The 14,990-nt window shown below is 40.8% G+C and overlaps 3 protein-coding genes across 4 annotated transcripts in view; 2 read left to right on the top strand and 1 right to left on the bottom strand.

Moving 5' to 3' along the window:
- The window catches only part of LOC106529651 (inosine-uridine preferring nucleoside hydrolase), a 5,164-nt gene extending 597 nt beyond the window's left edge, over positions 1-4,567 (top strand). Inside the window, exons 1-8 of one of the 2 annotated variants that reach the window (XM_014025135.1) lie at positions 1,361-1,364; positions 1,623-1,800; positions 1,877-2,056; positions 3,256-3,367; positions 3,477-3,613; positions 3,683-3,760; positions 3,936-4,052; positions 4,129-4,567. In XM_014025135.1, coding sequence (XP_013880589.1) covers positions 1,624-1,800; positions 1,877-2,056; positions 3,256-3,367; positions 3,477-3,613; positions 3,683-3,760; positions 3,936-4,052; positions 4,129-4,281 — 954 coding nt within the window. In that variant the 5' untranslated portion in view covers positions 1,361-1,364; position 1,623 and the 3' untranslated portion in view covers positions 4,282-4,567. Of the gene's footprint in view, positions 1-1,360; positions 1,365-1,622; positions 1,801-1,876; positions 2,057-3,255; positions 3,368-3,476; positions 3,614-3,682; positions 3,761-3,935; positions 4,053-4,128 lie in introns of those variants that run through there. The other variant, XM_014025134.1, reaches the window with a different exon arrangement.
- Positions 4,568-5,494: 927 nt separating this feature from the next.
- unc50 (unc-50 homolog (C. elegans)) lies at positions 5,495-8,221 on the bottom strand. The gene is made up of 6 exons (XM_014025132.1): positions 8,116-8,221; positions 6,772-7,043; positions 6,571-6,691; positions 6,348-6,487; positions 6,150-6,257; positions 5,495-6,066 (listed from the first exon to the last, which is right to left on the bottom strand). The coding sequence occupies exons 2-6, from the start codon at positions 7,037-7,039 to the stop codon at positions 5,930-5,932; spliced, it is 774 nt and encodes a 257-aa protein (XP_013880586.1). The 5' UTR covers positions 7,040-7,043; positions 8,116-8,221; the 3' UTR covers positions 5,495-5,929.
- Positions 8,222-8,461: 240 nt separating this feature from the next.
- Positions 8,462-14,990, top strand: part of ndufs1 (NADH:ubiquinone oxidoreductase core subunit S1) — an 8,082-nt gene continuing 1,553 nt past the window's right edge. The window contains exons 1-14 of the mRNA XM_014025131.1: positions 8,462-8,551; positions 10,387-10,463; positions 10,640-10,731; positions 11,003-11,110; positions 12,353-12,429; positions 12,509-12,590; positions 12,689-12,819; positions 12,913-13,098; positions 13,214-13,348; positions 13,434-13,548; positions 13,628-13,773; positions 13,868-13,996; positions 14,085-14,214; positions 14,611-14,771. Coding sequence (XP_013880585.1) covers positions 10,391-10,463; positions 10,640-10,731; positions 11,003-11,110; positions 12,353-12,429; positions 12,509-12,590; positions 12,689-12,819; positions 12,913-13,098; positions 13,214-13,348; positions 13,434-13,548; positions 13,628-13,773; positions 13,868-13,996; positions 14,085-14,214; positions 14,611-14,771 — 1,565 coding nt within the window. The 5' untranslated portion in view covers positions 8,462-8,551; positions 10,387-10,390. The remainder of the gene's footprint in view (positions 8,552-10,386; positions 10,464-10,639; positions 10,732-11,002; positions 11,111-12,352; positions 12,430-12,508; positions 12,591-12,688; positions 12,820-12,912; positions 13,099-13,213; positions 13,349-13,433; positions 13,549-13,627; positions 13,774-13,867; positions 13,997-14,084; positions 14,215-14,610; positions 14,772-14,990) is intronic.

Genomic DNA, 14,990 nt, shown 5'->3' with positions numbered 1-14,990 from the left:
AAATTACCTTTTTTATGAACTCTTTGGTAGGCCAGACTAAAGTCACCCACGGGCCAGATGTGGCCCACTGGCCACCAGTTGCATATCACTGCAACAGGCTAATAATCTAGGACTGAAAGCACCCTGCCACTCTTTGGTCTGAAAAAGTCATGCGTCTTTTGAGGCTTGAGAAGCAACACCCACAGGTGTTTCTAGAATAGGGCTAAGGACGGCCGCAGTGCCAGAATCACAGAAGGGATTTTGTTAGCATAATTTGCTAGCATGGCTTGCTAGCAAAAAGGATWAGCAAACATGAAAAATATACTAAAGACTGATATCAACGAATAGAATATACAAGAGAGAATGTCCACAAAGTGCAGTGAAGAGTCTAACATCAACCTTTTTTTATTTAATCATGTTTGTCAAAAATGTACTGAACAAACTAAACCCTTTTTCACAGATAAGTACAGCAGGTTAAACTAAACAAAAACATTACACAACTACTTCCTGTTGTACTTTTCAAAGGTTTCTTAGTTTAATTGCTGAAAACATGTTTGTGTAAGAAGTCTTTGTTTTTTGTGTAACCCAAAATAAACCCTACAATTCATATAGCGTGCCTTTATGTTACGTAGGGCTGATCGTCTTGCTGTAATTTTTAAAGAACGTTAATGTGGGTGTAACTTGGGGAGTTCAAGTGAGGTTTTTGGCCCCTGAGGCCAGACTGTCCTAGATGTTTGAATGTGAAATGAAAAACAAAATTCCATTTAGTTTCTATGTCTCTCTCGATGGGAGGGGATGAACGTGTTCCAGTCTGACGTGTTTGGAGTATGAAACAAGAGGAACTAAACATTGTTTTTCACTTAACTGTGCCAAAGTCATAAAATGTCTTGTGTTTTCTTGTCAGATGTTCCGTTGTGTTAAAGATGAGCAGCATTCCTGCTTAATTTTAGCTTATATGAAACCCTGGAAGCAGCAGTACCTAATACATCTTGGTAAATATGGTACTTGTAAAGCAGTTTGAGTATCCTGGTTAGATAGAAAAGCATTACGTAAGTACACTGGTACATACATACCCAGTAAACACCATGTGGCTGGTAGATGCAGTAAGTACCACTTATCTGTTAGATACCAGGTAAGAAAATAAAGCTGCTGGAATGGCCCAGCCAATCACCTGACCTGAATCCAACAGAAAATCTATGGAAAGAACTAAAGATCAGAGTTCATAGAAGAGGTCCACGAAACCTTCAAGATTTGAAGACTGTTTGTGGAAGAATGGGCCAAAATCACACCTGAGCAATGCATGCCACTAGTTTCTCCATACAGGAGGCGTCTTGAAGCTGTCATTGACAACAAAGGCTTTTGTCCGAAGTATTAGATAAATTTCAGTAAGTGTGTTCAATACTTTTTCCCTGTGCCATTCCACATTATTACAAATAACTTCATTTCTGGACATTTATGGTTTGATTTCTTTGTATGTATGGATCACTTGGGTTGTTACCRACATCTGGTGAAAATTTCATGTCATTAGCACCTCTAGTAATATATTTACTGAGAAAAATGGTGTCGTGTTCAGTAGTTCTCACACTTTTGCCAGTTGGATATTTTGGAAGTCTTCTAATAACCTTGATATCCTGGTTGCATAGGATGAAGAAGCTGCTCCTCGATGTGGACACCGGTGTCGATGATGCCCAGGCCATCATGATTGCCCTCTCCTCCCCAAACGTGGAGGTTTTGGCCATCACCTGCTGCCATGGCAACACACCTTTGGACAACGTCCTCAAGAACACCCTGCGTGTCCTGAAAGTCTGCAACAAGCTGGATGTAAGATTCCCAGGGGTTCTTTTCTTAATGTTTTTAACCGTGTGGCCAGTATGTGAGGGTCTTTCCTGTCAAACAGATTCCGGTCTATAAGGGTTTCTCGAAACCTCTGCTGGAAAGCAAGCGAAATGCTGGAGATTACCACGGGATGGACGGGCTGGGTGACGTYCCTGATCCAGATGCTCCAGGCGTGGAGCTGCTGCAGAAGGAGGCAGCTGCTCAGGCCATGGTCAAGATCGCAAAACAGCATCCGGAGGAGGTGAGGTGAACAGGAGAAACTTGATCACACACAAGTACCACATTAGATTTAAAAACGTGGGTCGGCTTCCTTTCAGGGCTAGTTGGGCCCAGGTTTCCCCAAAGGTTTGTTTAATCTTTTTGTAAACTGTGAACCAAAAAACTTGTTTGGAAGGAACCAAACCAGGGGCTTCGTGTATCAATGGTGTGTACGCACCAAAAACGGTACATGTGTCCTTTTGCACACAAAACTTCGGTTGAAGCGTGGAAATGTCAGCATCCRCATGCCAACCTCATGACTGGTGCATGCAGGTTTCTGTGGTTCTGGTCCCACTGGCTGTTAATACATTCACATGTTAACAATTAGATGAGTGAATATCAAAGCATGTGCAAAATGGTACCAACACTAYTTTAGACATCAACAGCTTCAGCCTCATTGGATGATATACAAATGGTGCAAATTACTGAGAGTGTATATTYAGACATGGGGGGGTCTCTCCCTCAGGTGGAGGAGTTTAAGTACCTGGCTGTCTTGTTCATGATGGTAAGATGGAGCAGGAGTTGGATCAATGGACWGGGGCTTCAGMYTCAGTWATGAGGACGTTGCTTTGGTCAGTCATGGTGAAAAAGATGGTTCCTATAGAACTCGGTTGGTGACTAATGGGCCAGAACCTTCTCAATGGTAGCTCCTAAACTCTGGAACAGTCKGCCTTTTTCTGTGAGGTCTGTCAGATCTCTTAAKSAATTTAAATCTCTTTTAAAGACTCAACTCTTTGGTTTGGCTTTTAACTCTAGAGAGCAMATGCAGTGGGCCAGTCTCTTTTCTTTAATGCTGTTTTTATTTTGCATGTGTGTTTTAGCTTACCAGTGCRTGATTTTAGCTTACTGTTTTTTCTTTATTTTGGTTAGCACCACTTTGGTTGCCTTGGGGTGTGTAAAGTGCTATGTAGAAAAAGCTTTGATTGAGTTGTGAAATCTAATTTTATGTAAAAACAGAAGACAGCTGCTTACAGGTCTGTCATTGACCTTCATCTATGACATACAGTAAAATGAGCATTATTTCTAAACGTAAAGTGCTAACTCTGCCATTTTATTTTGCGCAGACACCCCTCTGTTCTAAAGGACTAATAATGAAGATGAAAGCAAGGACGTGATTAGGTTTCTTCTCAAAGACCCTGAAATACAAGTAAAGCTGAGTGAATGGTCTGTTGCTGCCTGCAGGTGATCCTTGTGGCMACCGGACCCCTCACTAACCTGGCGGTGGCCGTGCAGCTGGACCCCTCCTTCCCTAAGAAGCTGAAGGCGCTCTACATCATGGGAGGAAACAATGACTGTGGGTTATTTGAGGTTTAATCTTCATACAGCTGTGAGTGTCCTTCACCATGACCAATAACGGTTTGTTTGTGTGTGTGTGTGTGTGTGTGTGTGGTGGGGGCCCTCAGCCAGGGGCAACACCACCGTGTGTGGAGAGTTTAACTTCGTCGCTGACCCCGAGGCGGCTCACATCGTGCTGGATCGCTACAACTGCCCCACCTACATCGCAACGTGGGAGTTCAGCTGTCGAAGCAGCCTTCCATGGGTGAGACTGGACAAGAGATGCTAAATAACCACTTAAGACCAGGTTTGATTTCTTGTTTTTCTCTTCTAGTCTTTCTGTGATGAGTGGCTCTCCCACAAATCTGAGAAAGCTAACTTCATGAGAAAGATAACAGCCCTGTCCATGAAGGTAAGAACACGAGAACTGAAATTGTGTTAGCAGGTAAGATATTGACGCCTCTGCATTTCATAGGCTGGAACATATATAAATTTGATCACAAAAGCCACTCAGTCGAGACAGGTAGAGAACATTTGGTCATATTAAGCCTGGATGTCTCAGATGCCTCCTGCTTTACTGTCTGCAGAAAGCGAGGTCAGCCGAGTACCAAAAGGAGGTCATCGCAGGAGGAGGCTTCAATCCCTGCGACGTCTTCGCTTTGGCTGCTGCCGTCGATGATAAATTCATAAAAGAGAAGGACGAGGTGAGCACCCACCATTTAATTTTCTTTCTTTTTTTTTACTTAATCTGTGAGCGTTAAAACAAGACTCGTCCCTCAGGTGGCTGTGACGGTGGAGCTGGATGGGAAACACACCCGGGGCATGATGGTCCTGGACTACATGGAGCTGCTGCAGAAGCAGCACAAGGTCTTCATTATGAAAACTGTGGACTCGGAGAGACTGAAGAAGATGTTGATTAAAGCCATAAATTAGATCGATTGTGGAACAAACATGGATTAAACAGGCCTATATCAGAATAAAGTTTTTTTGTGATGGACCTCATATAACTGTTTTTTTTTTTGTCACTTGTTTTTTTTTTTTAATCTCCAATAGCTGTCACTGTAACCAAGACAGAGAACATAGAAATTCATATTTGCATTTTTCATAACATATTCTCTAAATTACGTAATTTAAGACTTGAGCTACAAATCTGAATGTTTTTTTAGCAAATACTGAGATCCTCTTTGATCACAATAAAAGCCAAAAGATTAATGTTAAACCTTATTTTGTAGTTATTTAAACGATAGATTTCTGCTTGTGTGAAAATTATTTCTAACTAGAGTAAAAGCATTTAAAAAGAAAATATTAATTTAATGTGTGTTTTTCAAATATATTGTGTGAATWCAAATTTTAGGTTGAGTTCCAGTTTGGAAGTGAGCCAGATTGATGTCTAACTTCCAGTTAGAACTTCTTCTGTGGACAAAATTACCATATATTACACATTTTATCAAGTATTTTCTTTTTTTTAATTGTTACGTTCATTTGGATCAAATGTTTTTTTAGAAGTTTGTTTTTTTAAACGACTTTTATCTCGAGGTAACAGGAAACAAAATATTGTGTTCGCCACAGAAAGGCAGAGGAGGCATATGTTTACCTTTGAGCCTGTACATGTAGGTCTGTTAGCAAACAAGAACCAGTGGATGAAAAGCAATCACTCATTACAACTTTTAGAGTCAAACTGATGGCTGCCAGAAAAACATGAAAATGGCTCCAACTCAATTTTACAAATATTAACCTAAAATTCGATGTTACCAAGTGATTCACAACACTCACACTAAAAGCCAGTGAGCAATATGTATCCGATCAAGGAACTGCCCTTTAATTTTTGTACACAATCACCATCTATTATTCATTTGCATGGAGACAACAAAATATGAAGCTAAATATTATATTTATTATCATTTTTCACCATTTTCTAAAGCTTTCTAAAGCAAAAATGTGATCCTATGGACATGTCCCATTTTTAAGATCAAGTCCACACCAGTTCAGTTTTTATCACTGTAATTGGAACTATACAGCTGAAAAACAAACATAAAAAGAACATTTTAAAGAAACATGAGAAATCTGCTGCTGGAAGTTTTAATCAGTAAATGAAAAAGCAGGAGGAAAACAGRTGTGTTTGATCTTACAAACATCAAAACTGAGGTAGTTTAAGTTAATAAAACCCTTTATTGAAAGTGCTTTGGAATGTACACTATAAAATAAGGAAAAAAAAGTCAACATCCATCATGTAGCCACTTTTCTCTTCCATGAGCAGGTTTTCATTTTTTCAGTCTTTTTTTTTTTAAGAAAACAAACTTATCCTCCTCAGAAAAAGAATCTTCAGTGTTTTTTTTTAATTTGTTATTTACAAAGAAAATATTGGATAAAAGTCTCAACTGTCTCCTCGTTTCTGCAGCTAGTCCAAACCCATCACAGCTTGCTGACCGGAGATCCAGTTTAACARAAAGCAACTGGATCAGCGCCAGTCCAGTCCCAACACGCTGACCGACAGAAGCTGGATACTTTGTCACGAAGGTGTAAGTCAGAAACAGGGTTCAGGTCGGCTCAGGGCCCCGTTAGTGTCCAACCCAAAGTGCTTCTACTGGACTCTGTACTTATAAAACCAGCAGAGACCCCGAGTCAAGTTCCAGCCCAGCGAGACGGAGAGGATGTAGAGGAGTACGAGCAGAGCRAAGGGGTAGAGGAGGACCGCCGTGTTTGTCAGGAAGGGCAGAGCTGTGAGGGTTAAAACAGACTCTCCTTAGAAACAATGTGTTTAAAGTGAACATGAAGCAGGCGGGAACGTGAGTGACACTTACTGTTGTAACCTAAGAAGGTGATGTAGAGATAGTAACCAATGGCAATCAGCCACAAGGTGTTCCCGACAAAATAACCCAGGAACCAGTCGAAATTTATTACCACCAAGTCTGAAATATAAATAAAATTTARATCTATTTGTAGCCAAAAACGAGGGAATGAATTGGGCTTGAACAGAAGTTCAGACACATTGAACTCACGGTTAATAAAGAAGAGCTGCAGAAAGTGCAGGATGACAAGAAGTGGGTAGAAAGCATTGAGGTGAACGTCGAACGCGTAACCCCACTCCACGTCAAAGTTTCTGCTGGGATGTTTCAGCAGGTATCTGTTACTGATAAACCTGAGAGGAGAAAAAAAAGAAATGAAAATGAGACCTGACTTTATTGTGAGGTTTTTAATTATCAAATAAAATCTCAAACTCACCACATAAGGGTTGATATGAGCAGACCGACTCCAATGCAGTCAACAAAAACCACCCACAGCAGAAGTTTCAGGGTCTCCACTAGTCCCATATCCAGTACAAGACCAAAACCTATTGTGGACACTGCACCAACACCAAACAGATCGAACACTTAACMCTTTACACACATCTTTATTAATGCRATATAAGAAGTAAAAGTTTACCACAAAGCCAGATGCTGAGGAGGACCAGAAAGGCAGGATCGTCCCTGGCCCACTGGTCCTTGGTTTGCTTCCTGTAGTGGAAGTTGCGGTAGACTCTCTGTGGCGACGTGAACAAGTAAAGCATCTGCCACAGCGCAAATTCAAAGTCCATCTGCCTGAAATGGAGAAGCCGCCGTAGGTACTTGTAACGTTTGGCGCCGGCTGTGTGGCGCGCCGCGTCCCTGGAGCTGAGGGCGCCGTTGCTGTGCTGCGAGGTGGTTGGCAACATAGTGCTAGAAACCAAAACAAATGTAAATAAAAGGTTCACAGACAATGAAACAAAACATCTAGGTGATTATTKGCCATCAGGTTTAGCATATGATTTTGGGAACTGATATTTCTAATGATTTACAAAGTCTTTCATCAAAATTCCAATAATTGCAGCAAAGAGGTAAGGGGTCTGGTTTAGTGACTTCAGGAATGTGTCTCTGCAGCTAGACTCAGTTGGAAAAGGGTGGACTGCCCTCTTTAGGTTGGAGGTGAGACTCTCTCCATTTACTGCTCAGTCCATTTTACCTCCCTCAAGCCTGCAGCCTTGATTGTCATCTAGAAGAGCCAGTTGAGGGGGTTCAGGCGTCAAGAAAGAGACCCCCCCACCCCCAACAAAAAAACAGCCTTCCTAGGGAGGTTTGCTGGGCATGTTCAACTGGGAGGACAGCCCACAGAGGACCTAGAAATTAAGTAGTTCTTCTAGAAGAGAAGGACTGTGGAAARAGATGTCTGGGCCTCCCTGCTCAAATTGCTGCGCCCATGACCTGACTCCAGAGTAAGATGACGATAATGGATGGATAACATCAGAGTTGTAATTTGTTTGCCTTTTTTAAAGAAAGTATGGTAATGGGTACTGCTTGCATTGAGGTAATATATTTAAAATATATTTGGAATAAGTCCAAAATAAAGAGAAAAGCTTAATAAACAGATCACACCCGTGTTGTGCTTAGTGGCTTTTTAATTTAGCTTAGGTTTAAAACAATTACAACGTTAAAATAAAAATAAAATGAAAGCGTACMTGACATCTTCAATTTTGTAAAAATGCTGAATAAATTTGAGTTTAAAAGAATAATAGATAAGTTAAATATACACCTAAAATCATTCTGTAAATACATATACACGGCTGTGCTGTGACTCTACATAAAGTGCAGTTTTAGCTTTGTTTGTTTACCAGCARCAACACTTAGCTTGATGCTAACGGCTCTAATAAGAGGAAGAGGGCACGTTTTAGCTTCGTCAMCAGCACATGTATAAACACCGCCATGACGGTTTACTCCGTGGAAATATTTTGAATATCGATGTTAATTTACTTACTTATTTTGTTTTGTTCCTTCGCGAAAACGAGCTAATGACTCCTTAATCGTATCTGTGTAGCTAACGTGCAAACGCTTCCTGAACTGTCGTGGAAAGTTGCWCACGTAGAATTTCCTGTAAACACCCGGTGCATGATGGGATATGTAGTAGATACTTCATACAGAATGTCGCAAACGATTACAAAAAGAAAAATGTTGTAAAGAATCACACACAAAGAAACAAACAGTAAAATAAAAGTGTCTCAAACATGTATCCGATTTGTTTTTGTGTGTACTTTTATTTCTGAAAARTAAAATCAAATAAGCAACCAACGAGCCCTCATTTTGAAAGGAAGTGTGACGCCACGATACTTCCGCTAACACTAGCTGTTTACTCGTTTAATCTGGTGAATTATCAGACACTACCGCTGTTGGTCGACAAGGCCGAATAGCAGAAGGTAGGCACAAGCTACGAATCTTGCAGCCATGCATTAGTACACATTTATGTTTTTTAAAATTGAAATTGATGAGTAAAGTATTTGAGCACACGTGACTCCGATTTACCTTCCAACAACCTTGTCCTTGACKGCTAGTAGCTTAGCTCACTGGGAGATTAGCGCTACTTCCAGTGGTTTCTAAAATAAACTAAAATAAAGTCACCATTTCTAACCTTGCTGAACATATATTTTGTTAGTATAATTCTTAAAACTGCCTTTTCGTTCTTTCAGATATTTTTAAAATGCTAGCTGAAGGGGCGCTAGCATTTGTTGTTGACACGAACTGTTTACAAAAACTACGTCACAGAGTATTTCATTAAATTATTAGTTTTTCCTCCGTTTCCATTCTTATTACTGCAGTGTTTAAATTCTATTTTGAAAGCTTCCTCACACATTTGGCTCTTGTCATGTAAATTTAAAACTGTCAGAATAATCTGCGTTAGGTGTTTGTAAAAGTAAAAGCTTTGTCAAATGCATCATATAGTGAAACAAAATATACATCAAGATTTTATAAACATTGGAAGAGCTGTTTGTATGCTTTTTGATGAATGTTTTATTATATTTTATTTTATTACGTATTTTATTGTTTTTTAATGTGGACAATTTTTTTGTCTGAGATAATAATAATAAAGAAAAGTAATCTGCGTTAGGTGTTTGTATTAAATAAAACCACACTCAGTCAAGGGTTCTCTAATATAATTTTGTGTATCTGTTGGCAAACAGAAGAAGATTTTGTTTTCTTTTTTAAATTGTGATCAACCATAGGCTTAGCGGTTAATTAATTTAACAGATTTGGTCTTTTCTTTGTTGATTTGCATTAAATTTATACAGTGGGGAGATCAAGTATTTGATACACTGTTGATTTTTCAGATTTTCCCACTTGCAAAGCTTGTAGATGACTGTAATTTTTATCATAGGTTAGGGGTGGGCGATATGATCAAAATTTTATATCACGGTATTTTCAACATTTTCACCRGTTTCACGGTATTTGACGGTATTTTTCTTTTCATCACAGCTCAGCTGATAATAAAAAGTACAAAGCCTGCTTATACATGTCAACTTGTACAGATTGTCTGTAAGTTAAAAGGATTTAACATCATTTTACAGGTATACGGACGTATACAGCAATGTCACGGATCTTTTCAAGTCTTACGGATTTTTTCAAAACCTGATTTTCAAATTTATCTAACATGTCAGAGCCTGTAGGATGATTTAAAAAACAATAAACAACATAAGACAGCCATCTTTTAACCTGTTCTGCCGCTAGAAATAAGTTTTGAACTTTTTCCGCTCTCCTCTCCTCCTGCTGCTCAGTGGGCGCTTTCATGTCCGCTACTACTATTACTGCTGCTACTAATAATTATTAATTTAAATTGTAACACTTTCCATTAGCAAAAACCTCAAAGTGGTAGAGAACAGCAAAACTCAAATAAAACCAGTAAAATCAAAAAACATAAAAACAATAAAATTACACTTCTATAAACAACAGCCAGAGCTTGGACAAGGCTCGATTTTAAACCCAGTTTAAAATATCTAAAATCAGTGATTTTCTGTTTGACACAAACTTCTAATCGTTCTTAATACACGTCACAGTGTCCTTGATCAACTTAGTCCCTAAGCTGCCCGARTGCTTACRTAGCTGCCTGCTGCTCCACTTGGGTCTATCTCACATGATGGGTCAAATGCAGAGCAYAAATTTCACCCCTGCATGGGAACATACATTGATGACAAWACATAGCACATTGTTACCATGTCTTGTCAACACATAAGCTCACCTCGTGTGTTTTCACTTCCAGCGTTATGTTGCGACTGCCATCAGTTGGCCGAGCTCTAGCTGGAGCTGCCAAGGGCGGCCTGGCTCCTGCAAACCTCGGTAAGACTCRGTCGTTAAGGCTTTTGGCAGTTTGTATTTAGAAACTTTTGAGTACATTATAATACAGTGTTAACCATTTTGAAAAGAATGTTTGTAAAAGATGAAYGTTTCTGGATTTATTTATAATAGAGGGTGGTCCTATCAGTTAAGCTTTTCTTTCTTTGTGCATTTTTCAGTGTGCACCCCTGCGCGCGCCGCCAGCAACATGGTGGAGGTGTTTGTGGATGGGAAGCCAGTGGAGGTGGAGCCTGGAACGACCGTGTTGCAAGTGAGAAGCTTCACRTTATTTCACCGCCGGAGTAAAATCCATAGTTAAATGCGTCACCTTCATGTTTAAGTTGAAGTTTTGTGCCCCTCGAGGTCATAGATGAGCTTTGCTGCTAATTGATTTTTTTTCTTTTGCTTTTAAGTTTTTGAAGGGTGAAAATATTTCCAGCTTGAACTTGATCTGTTACACAGTTGTGTCACCCGGAGATTGTTTTTGGAGTTGCCTTTCGTTGCTTTAAATTAAGTATATATTATTTTTCTTTTCCCTACAGGCCTGTGAGAAAGCAGGAGTTCAAATCCCAAGGTTCTGTTATCACGAGCGTCTCTCGGTAGCAGGAAACTGCCGCATGTGTCTCGTGGAGATCGAGAAAGCTCCGAAGGTATCTCTCAACAGGCCGCAGTAAACACTGTTTTGTAGAAAATAGGGCTGCAACCAACGATTATTTTAATAATCGATTAATCTGTTGATTATTTTTTTGGATTAATCAATTAATCGGCCAAATCATTAAAACGCTTAATTAAATAAATATGAGTAGATATAAATTAACTCCTTAAGGAGCAAGTTATTGATTAATTAATTAATCTGAAGTTGATTTATCTTATAGATTGATTAACAATTAATTGATAAGCAGCCATTTTCTTAAAAACACTGGAGTTTTCTCTTGAATCAAGAGGGTTTTTCCATAAAATGAAGGATTTTTTTATAATCTCCTGAATTAAAAAACAGAAGGACATCATAACAATTTTAACAATTTATTTCGTCAGCTGTATTAAATACCAACTGAAAAAAATGTGTATTTCTCCTACATGAAACATAACAGAAATTTTAGAGGTTGCTGAATGAGGAAAATAGAATAAAATATGATTTTTAGATGCACAACTATTATACAATTTATTTACATTTAACATTTATAATTTTTCTCTAATTCTTTACTTTTTGCTTCATTCTGTTGGTTCTGTCTGATTTGACCCAGTATAAGTGGTTCTGAGGCAGCCCCGCCCTCCCGTCTCTTCTCCCTCCTCCCCTCTGCCTGCAGACCTGCTGCTTGCGTCTTTTTTTTATTTTTTATTCCTTCGTCCGGCACCTTTTTGCTGCTCAACAAATAACTTTGAGCCTCAGTCAGAAAAAACTGGAGGGTTTTTATACTTTTGGCCCGAGAGGAATCAAACGGTGGATTTATGTGCCCCCCCCGTACGCGTTTCCTCCTCGCGACGCGGCTCGCATTAAATAGACCGTCTTTTAAAAATATTAGCTGTGGTAGATACTTTTTATCCTATCTTYGGATCTACTTGGCCTAACAACACGATTTAAAAACTGGTTTAAAGTTCAAAGTCTCTACTTTTCACTCGAGATTCAGAGAGGGCGGATCTTTACAGGTAGAGTTTTCTTCTTCCTAAACTTTATTTAGGTCAGCCAGCATTGACAACGCTCTGTGGGTGATGTAATCGGCTCCGCGACACGGCGAGGGACGCAAAAATCGTGTGACACAACGAATCGATAATGAAACTCGTTGCCAACGCTTTTAATAATCGATTTTTATCGATTCGTTGTTGCAGCCCTAGTAGAAAATAAATTTAACCATACGTGGACACACTTTACGGACAGAGTTTGTGTCTTGCAGCCGGTAGCAGCCTGCGCCATGCCCGTCATGAAAGGCTGGAACATCCTCACTAACTCAGAGAAGACACGTAAAGCCAGGTACAAACCTCTGTGGTCTTTGTCAGCTTTTCTGTGAACGTCAACTTCACTGTAGTTTGATGAAGGTGGTTGTTATCAGGGAGGGAGTGATGGAGTTCCTCTTGGCAAACCACCCACTGGACTGCCCTATTTGTGACCAGGGAGGAGAGTGTGACCTGCAGGTAAATCTGCATACAATGACCTCCAGTCCAATGGAGAAGTTGGACAGAGCATTAAATTTGTTGGATTGCCTAACAGAAAACTGGGTTCTGTGTTTCAGGATCAGTCCATGCAGTTTGGTTCAGACCGCAGCCGTTTCACAGAAGAGAAGAGGGCAGTGGAGGACAAAAACATCGGACCTCTCATCAAAACCATCATGACTCGCTGTATCCAGTGCACACGCTGCGTCCGGTAAGTCTTAAATGCCTGAATCTGATCGGTCAACCGGTAGAGATCTCCCTTCACCAGCAGGTGGWGTCAGCATCTTCCTGTATGTTGCTGCAGTTTTGCCAGTGAGGTCGCCGGAGTGGAAGACCTGGGAACAACGGGAAGAGGAAATGACCTTCAGATCGGGACATACGTGGAGAAGTTGTTCATGTCAGAGCTGTCGGGCAACATCATCGACATCTGTCCTGTCGGAGCGCTCACCTCCAAACCGTACGCTTTCACCGCGCGACCCTGGGAGACCAGGTAGGAAAACAACCAAACACAAAAACGACTGCTAATGTTGCTTATTTTAAAAAAAAAATCATTGAGCATCATCTTGTTTTTGTTCCTTTTGCTTTGTCTTTTGTTGTTTTTGCAGGAAAACAGAGTCAATCGACGTGTTGGACGCTGTAGGAAGTAACATCGTGGTGAGCACAAGAACGGGGGAGGTGATGAGGGTGATTCCCAGGCTGCACGAAGACATCAATGAAGAATGGATTTCAGATAAAACCAGGTGATGCATAAATATGCCCAAAACTCCCATCATTTCTGGAAAATAAGTACTGGTTTCCTTGACTAACTGGAACGTGGGTCCACAGGTTTGCATATGATGGTCTGAAGAGGCAGAGGCTGACCCAGCCAATGGTGAAGGATGAATCGGGTCAGCTGACCCCCGTCTCTTGGGAGGACACTCTGGCTCGTGTTGCAGGAGCAGTAAGCGTGTTTTGGTTCTAGCTTCTTTCGCGTTAATCGTAGCGTTAGCTTGCACTGACGTCTGTGCACATCTGCGCAGCTTCAAAGCGTGGATGGCAGTAAAGTGGCAGCCATAGCTGGAGGGATGGTGGACGCCGAAGCTCTGGTTGCCCTCAAAGACCTCTTGAACAGGTTCAACTCTGAGAATCTCTGCACTGAGGAGGTCTTCCCCATGTCGGGGGCTGGGTGAGAAAGACTCTGCTCCTCCTTTTTAAATTATCAACACAAATCTCTGTGGAGGCTTTTTTTCCCCCACTTACTTTCTGCTTTTTGTCTTTAGCACCGACTTGCGCTCCAATTACCTGCTGAACAGCCGCATCGCTGGCATCGAGGAGTGCGATCTGCTGCTGCTCATTGGAACAAACCCACGCTATGAAGCTCCACTGTTCAACGCCAGGATTCGTAAGAGGTAAAACCGTTTACAACACCTTTCTATCAGTAGAGTTTGTTTAGTGTTATCATTCGGATCATATCACTTCTTTCTTTTCATTTCTCAGCTGGCTCCACAATGAGCTGCGTGTTGCTGTGGTGGGTCATGCAGTGGATCTGACTTACACGTACGACCACCTGGGAGAGGAGACTTCAGTGCTGAAAGAGCTGGCAAATGGCTCTCATCCCTTCTGCCAGGTGTTACACACACACACACACACACACAAACACACATCCTTGTATTTGTATCAAACAGGACATTTTATTGACTTCCATTCATTTTTGAACTGTATTTATGCCTAACCCAGACATTTTCCCTAAAATTAACCATTACTGGTCTATTCCTACCCTTAACCTGAACCAAAACTTAATTCACACCATACCTCTAAACCTAACGAGTAAAGCACAGCAGAGTTGCAAACAAACTGAGGACATTGAAGAGGTCCTCTGTTTACATCAAAGACCTAACTTTGATAGTAACTATGGTGAAAATGGTCCTCACTCTGTAGTAAAAACAAGTACACACACACAGTGGGTTGGGTAGATTCCCACCACTTGTTACTTAAATGTTCCTCTTCCTTTGCCGTCATGCAGGTTCTCGCAGCTGCGAAGCGTCCAGTGGTGGTCGTCGGTAGCAGCGCGCTGCAGAGAGAAGACGGGGCGGCCATCTTGAGCTCAGTCTCCACCATCGCTCAGAAYGCCAGAACCAGCAGTGGAGTGGAGGATGGATGGAAGGTCCTYAATGTGCTGCACAGGTACAAACCAGCAGACATCAGAGGAGATGGTCTTATTTTTGCATCTGGGTGGTTAGGTTAGACAGAATCTGATTTAATTTTGAAATGTGATGACTCTGAAACATTTGGTTAGTGTATACATTTCCAGTGATAAACACAATGCTGTTGTGTTTTTAATGTTGTAAAGTGTCCTTGGGTGTCTTGAAAGGCGCTAACAAATAAAATGCTTTATTATTATTA

The sequence above is a fragment of the Austrofundulus limnaeus genome, unplaced genomic scaffold (assembly GCF_001266775.1).
Source record: "Austrofundulus limnaeus strain Quisiro unplaced genomic scaffold, Austrofundulus_limnaeus-1.0 Scaffold457, whole genome shotgun sequence".
Classification (NCBI taxonomy): Eukaryota; Metazoa; Chordata; class Actinopteri; order Cyprinodontiformes; family Rivulidae; genus Austrofundulus; species Austrofundulus limnaeus.
The sequence above is the reverse complement of the archived record's forward strand: the minus strand, read 5'-3'. Positions and strand labels throughout refer to the sequence as shown.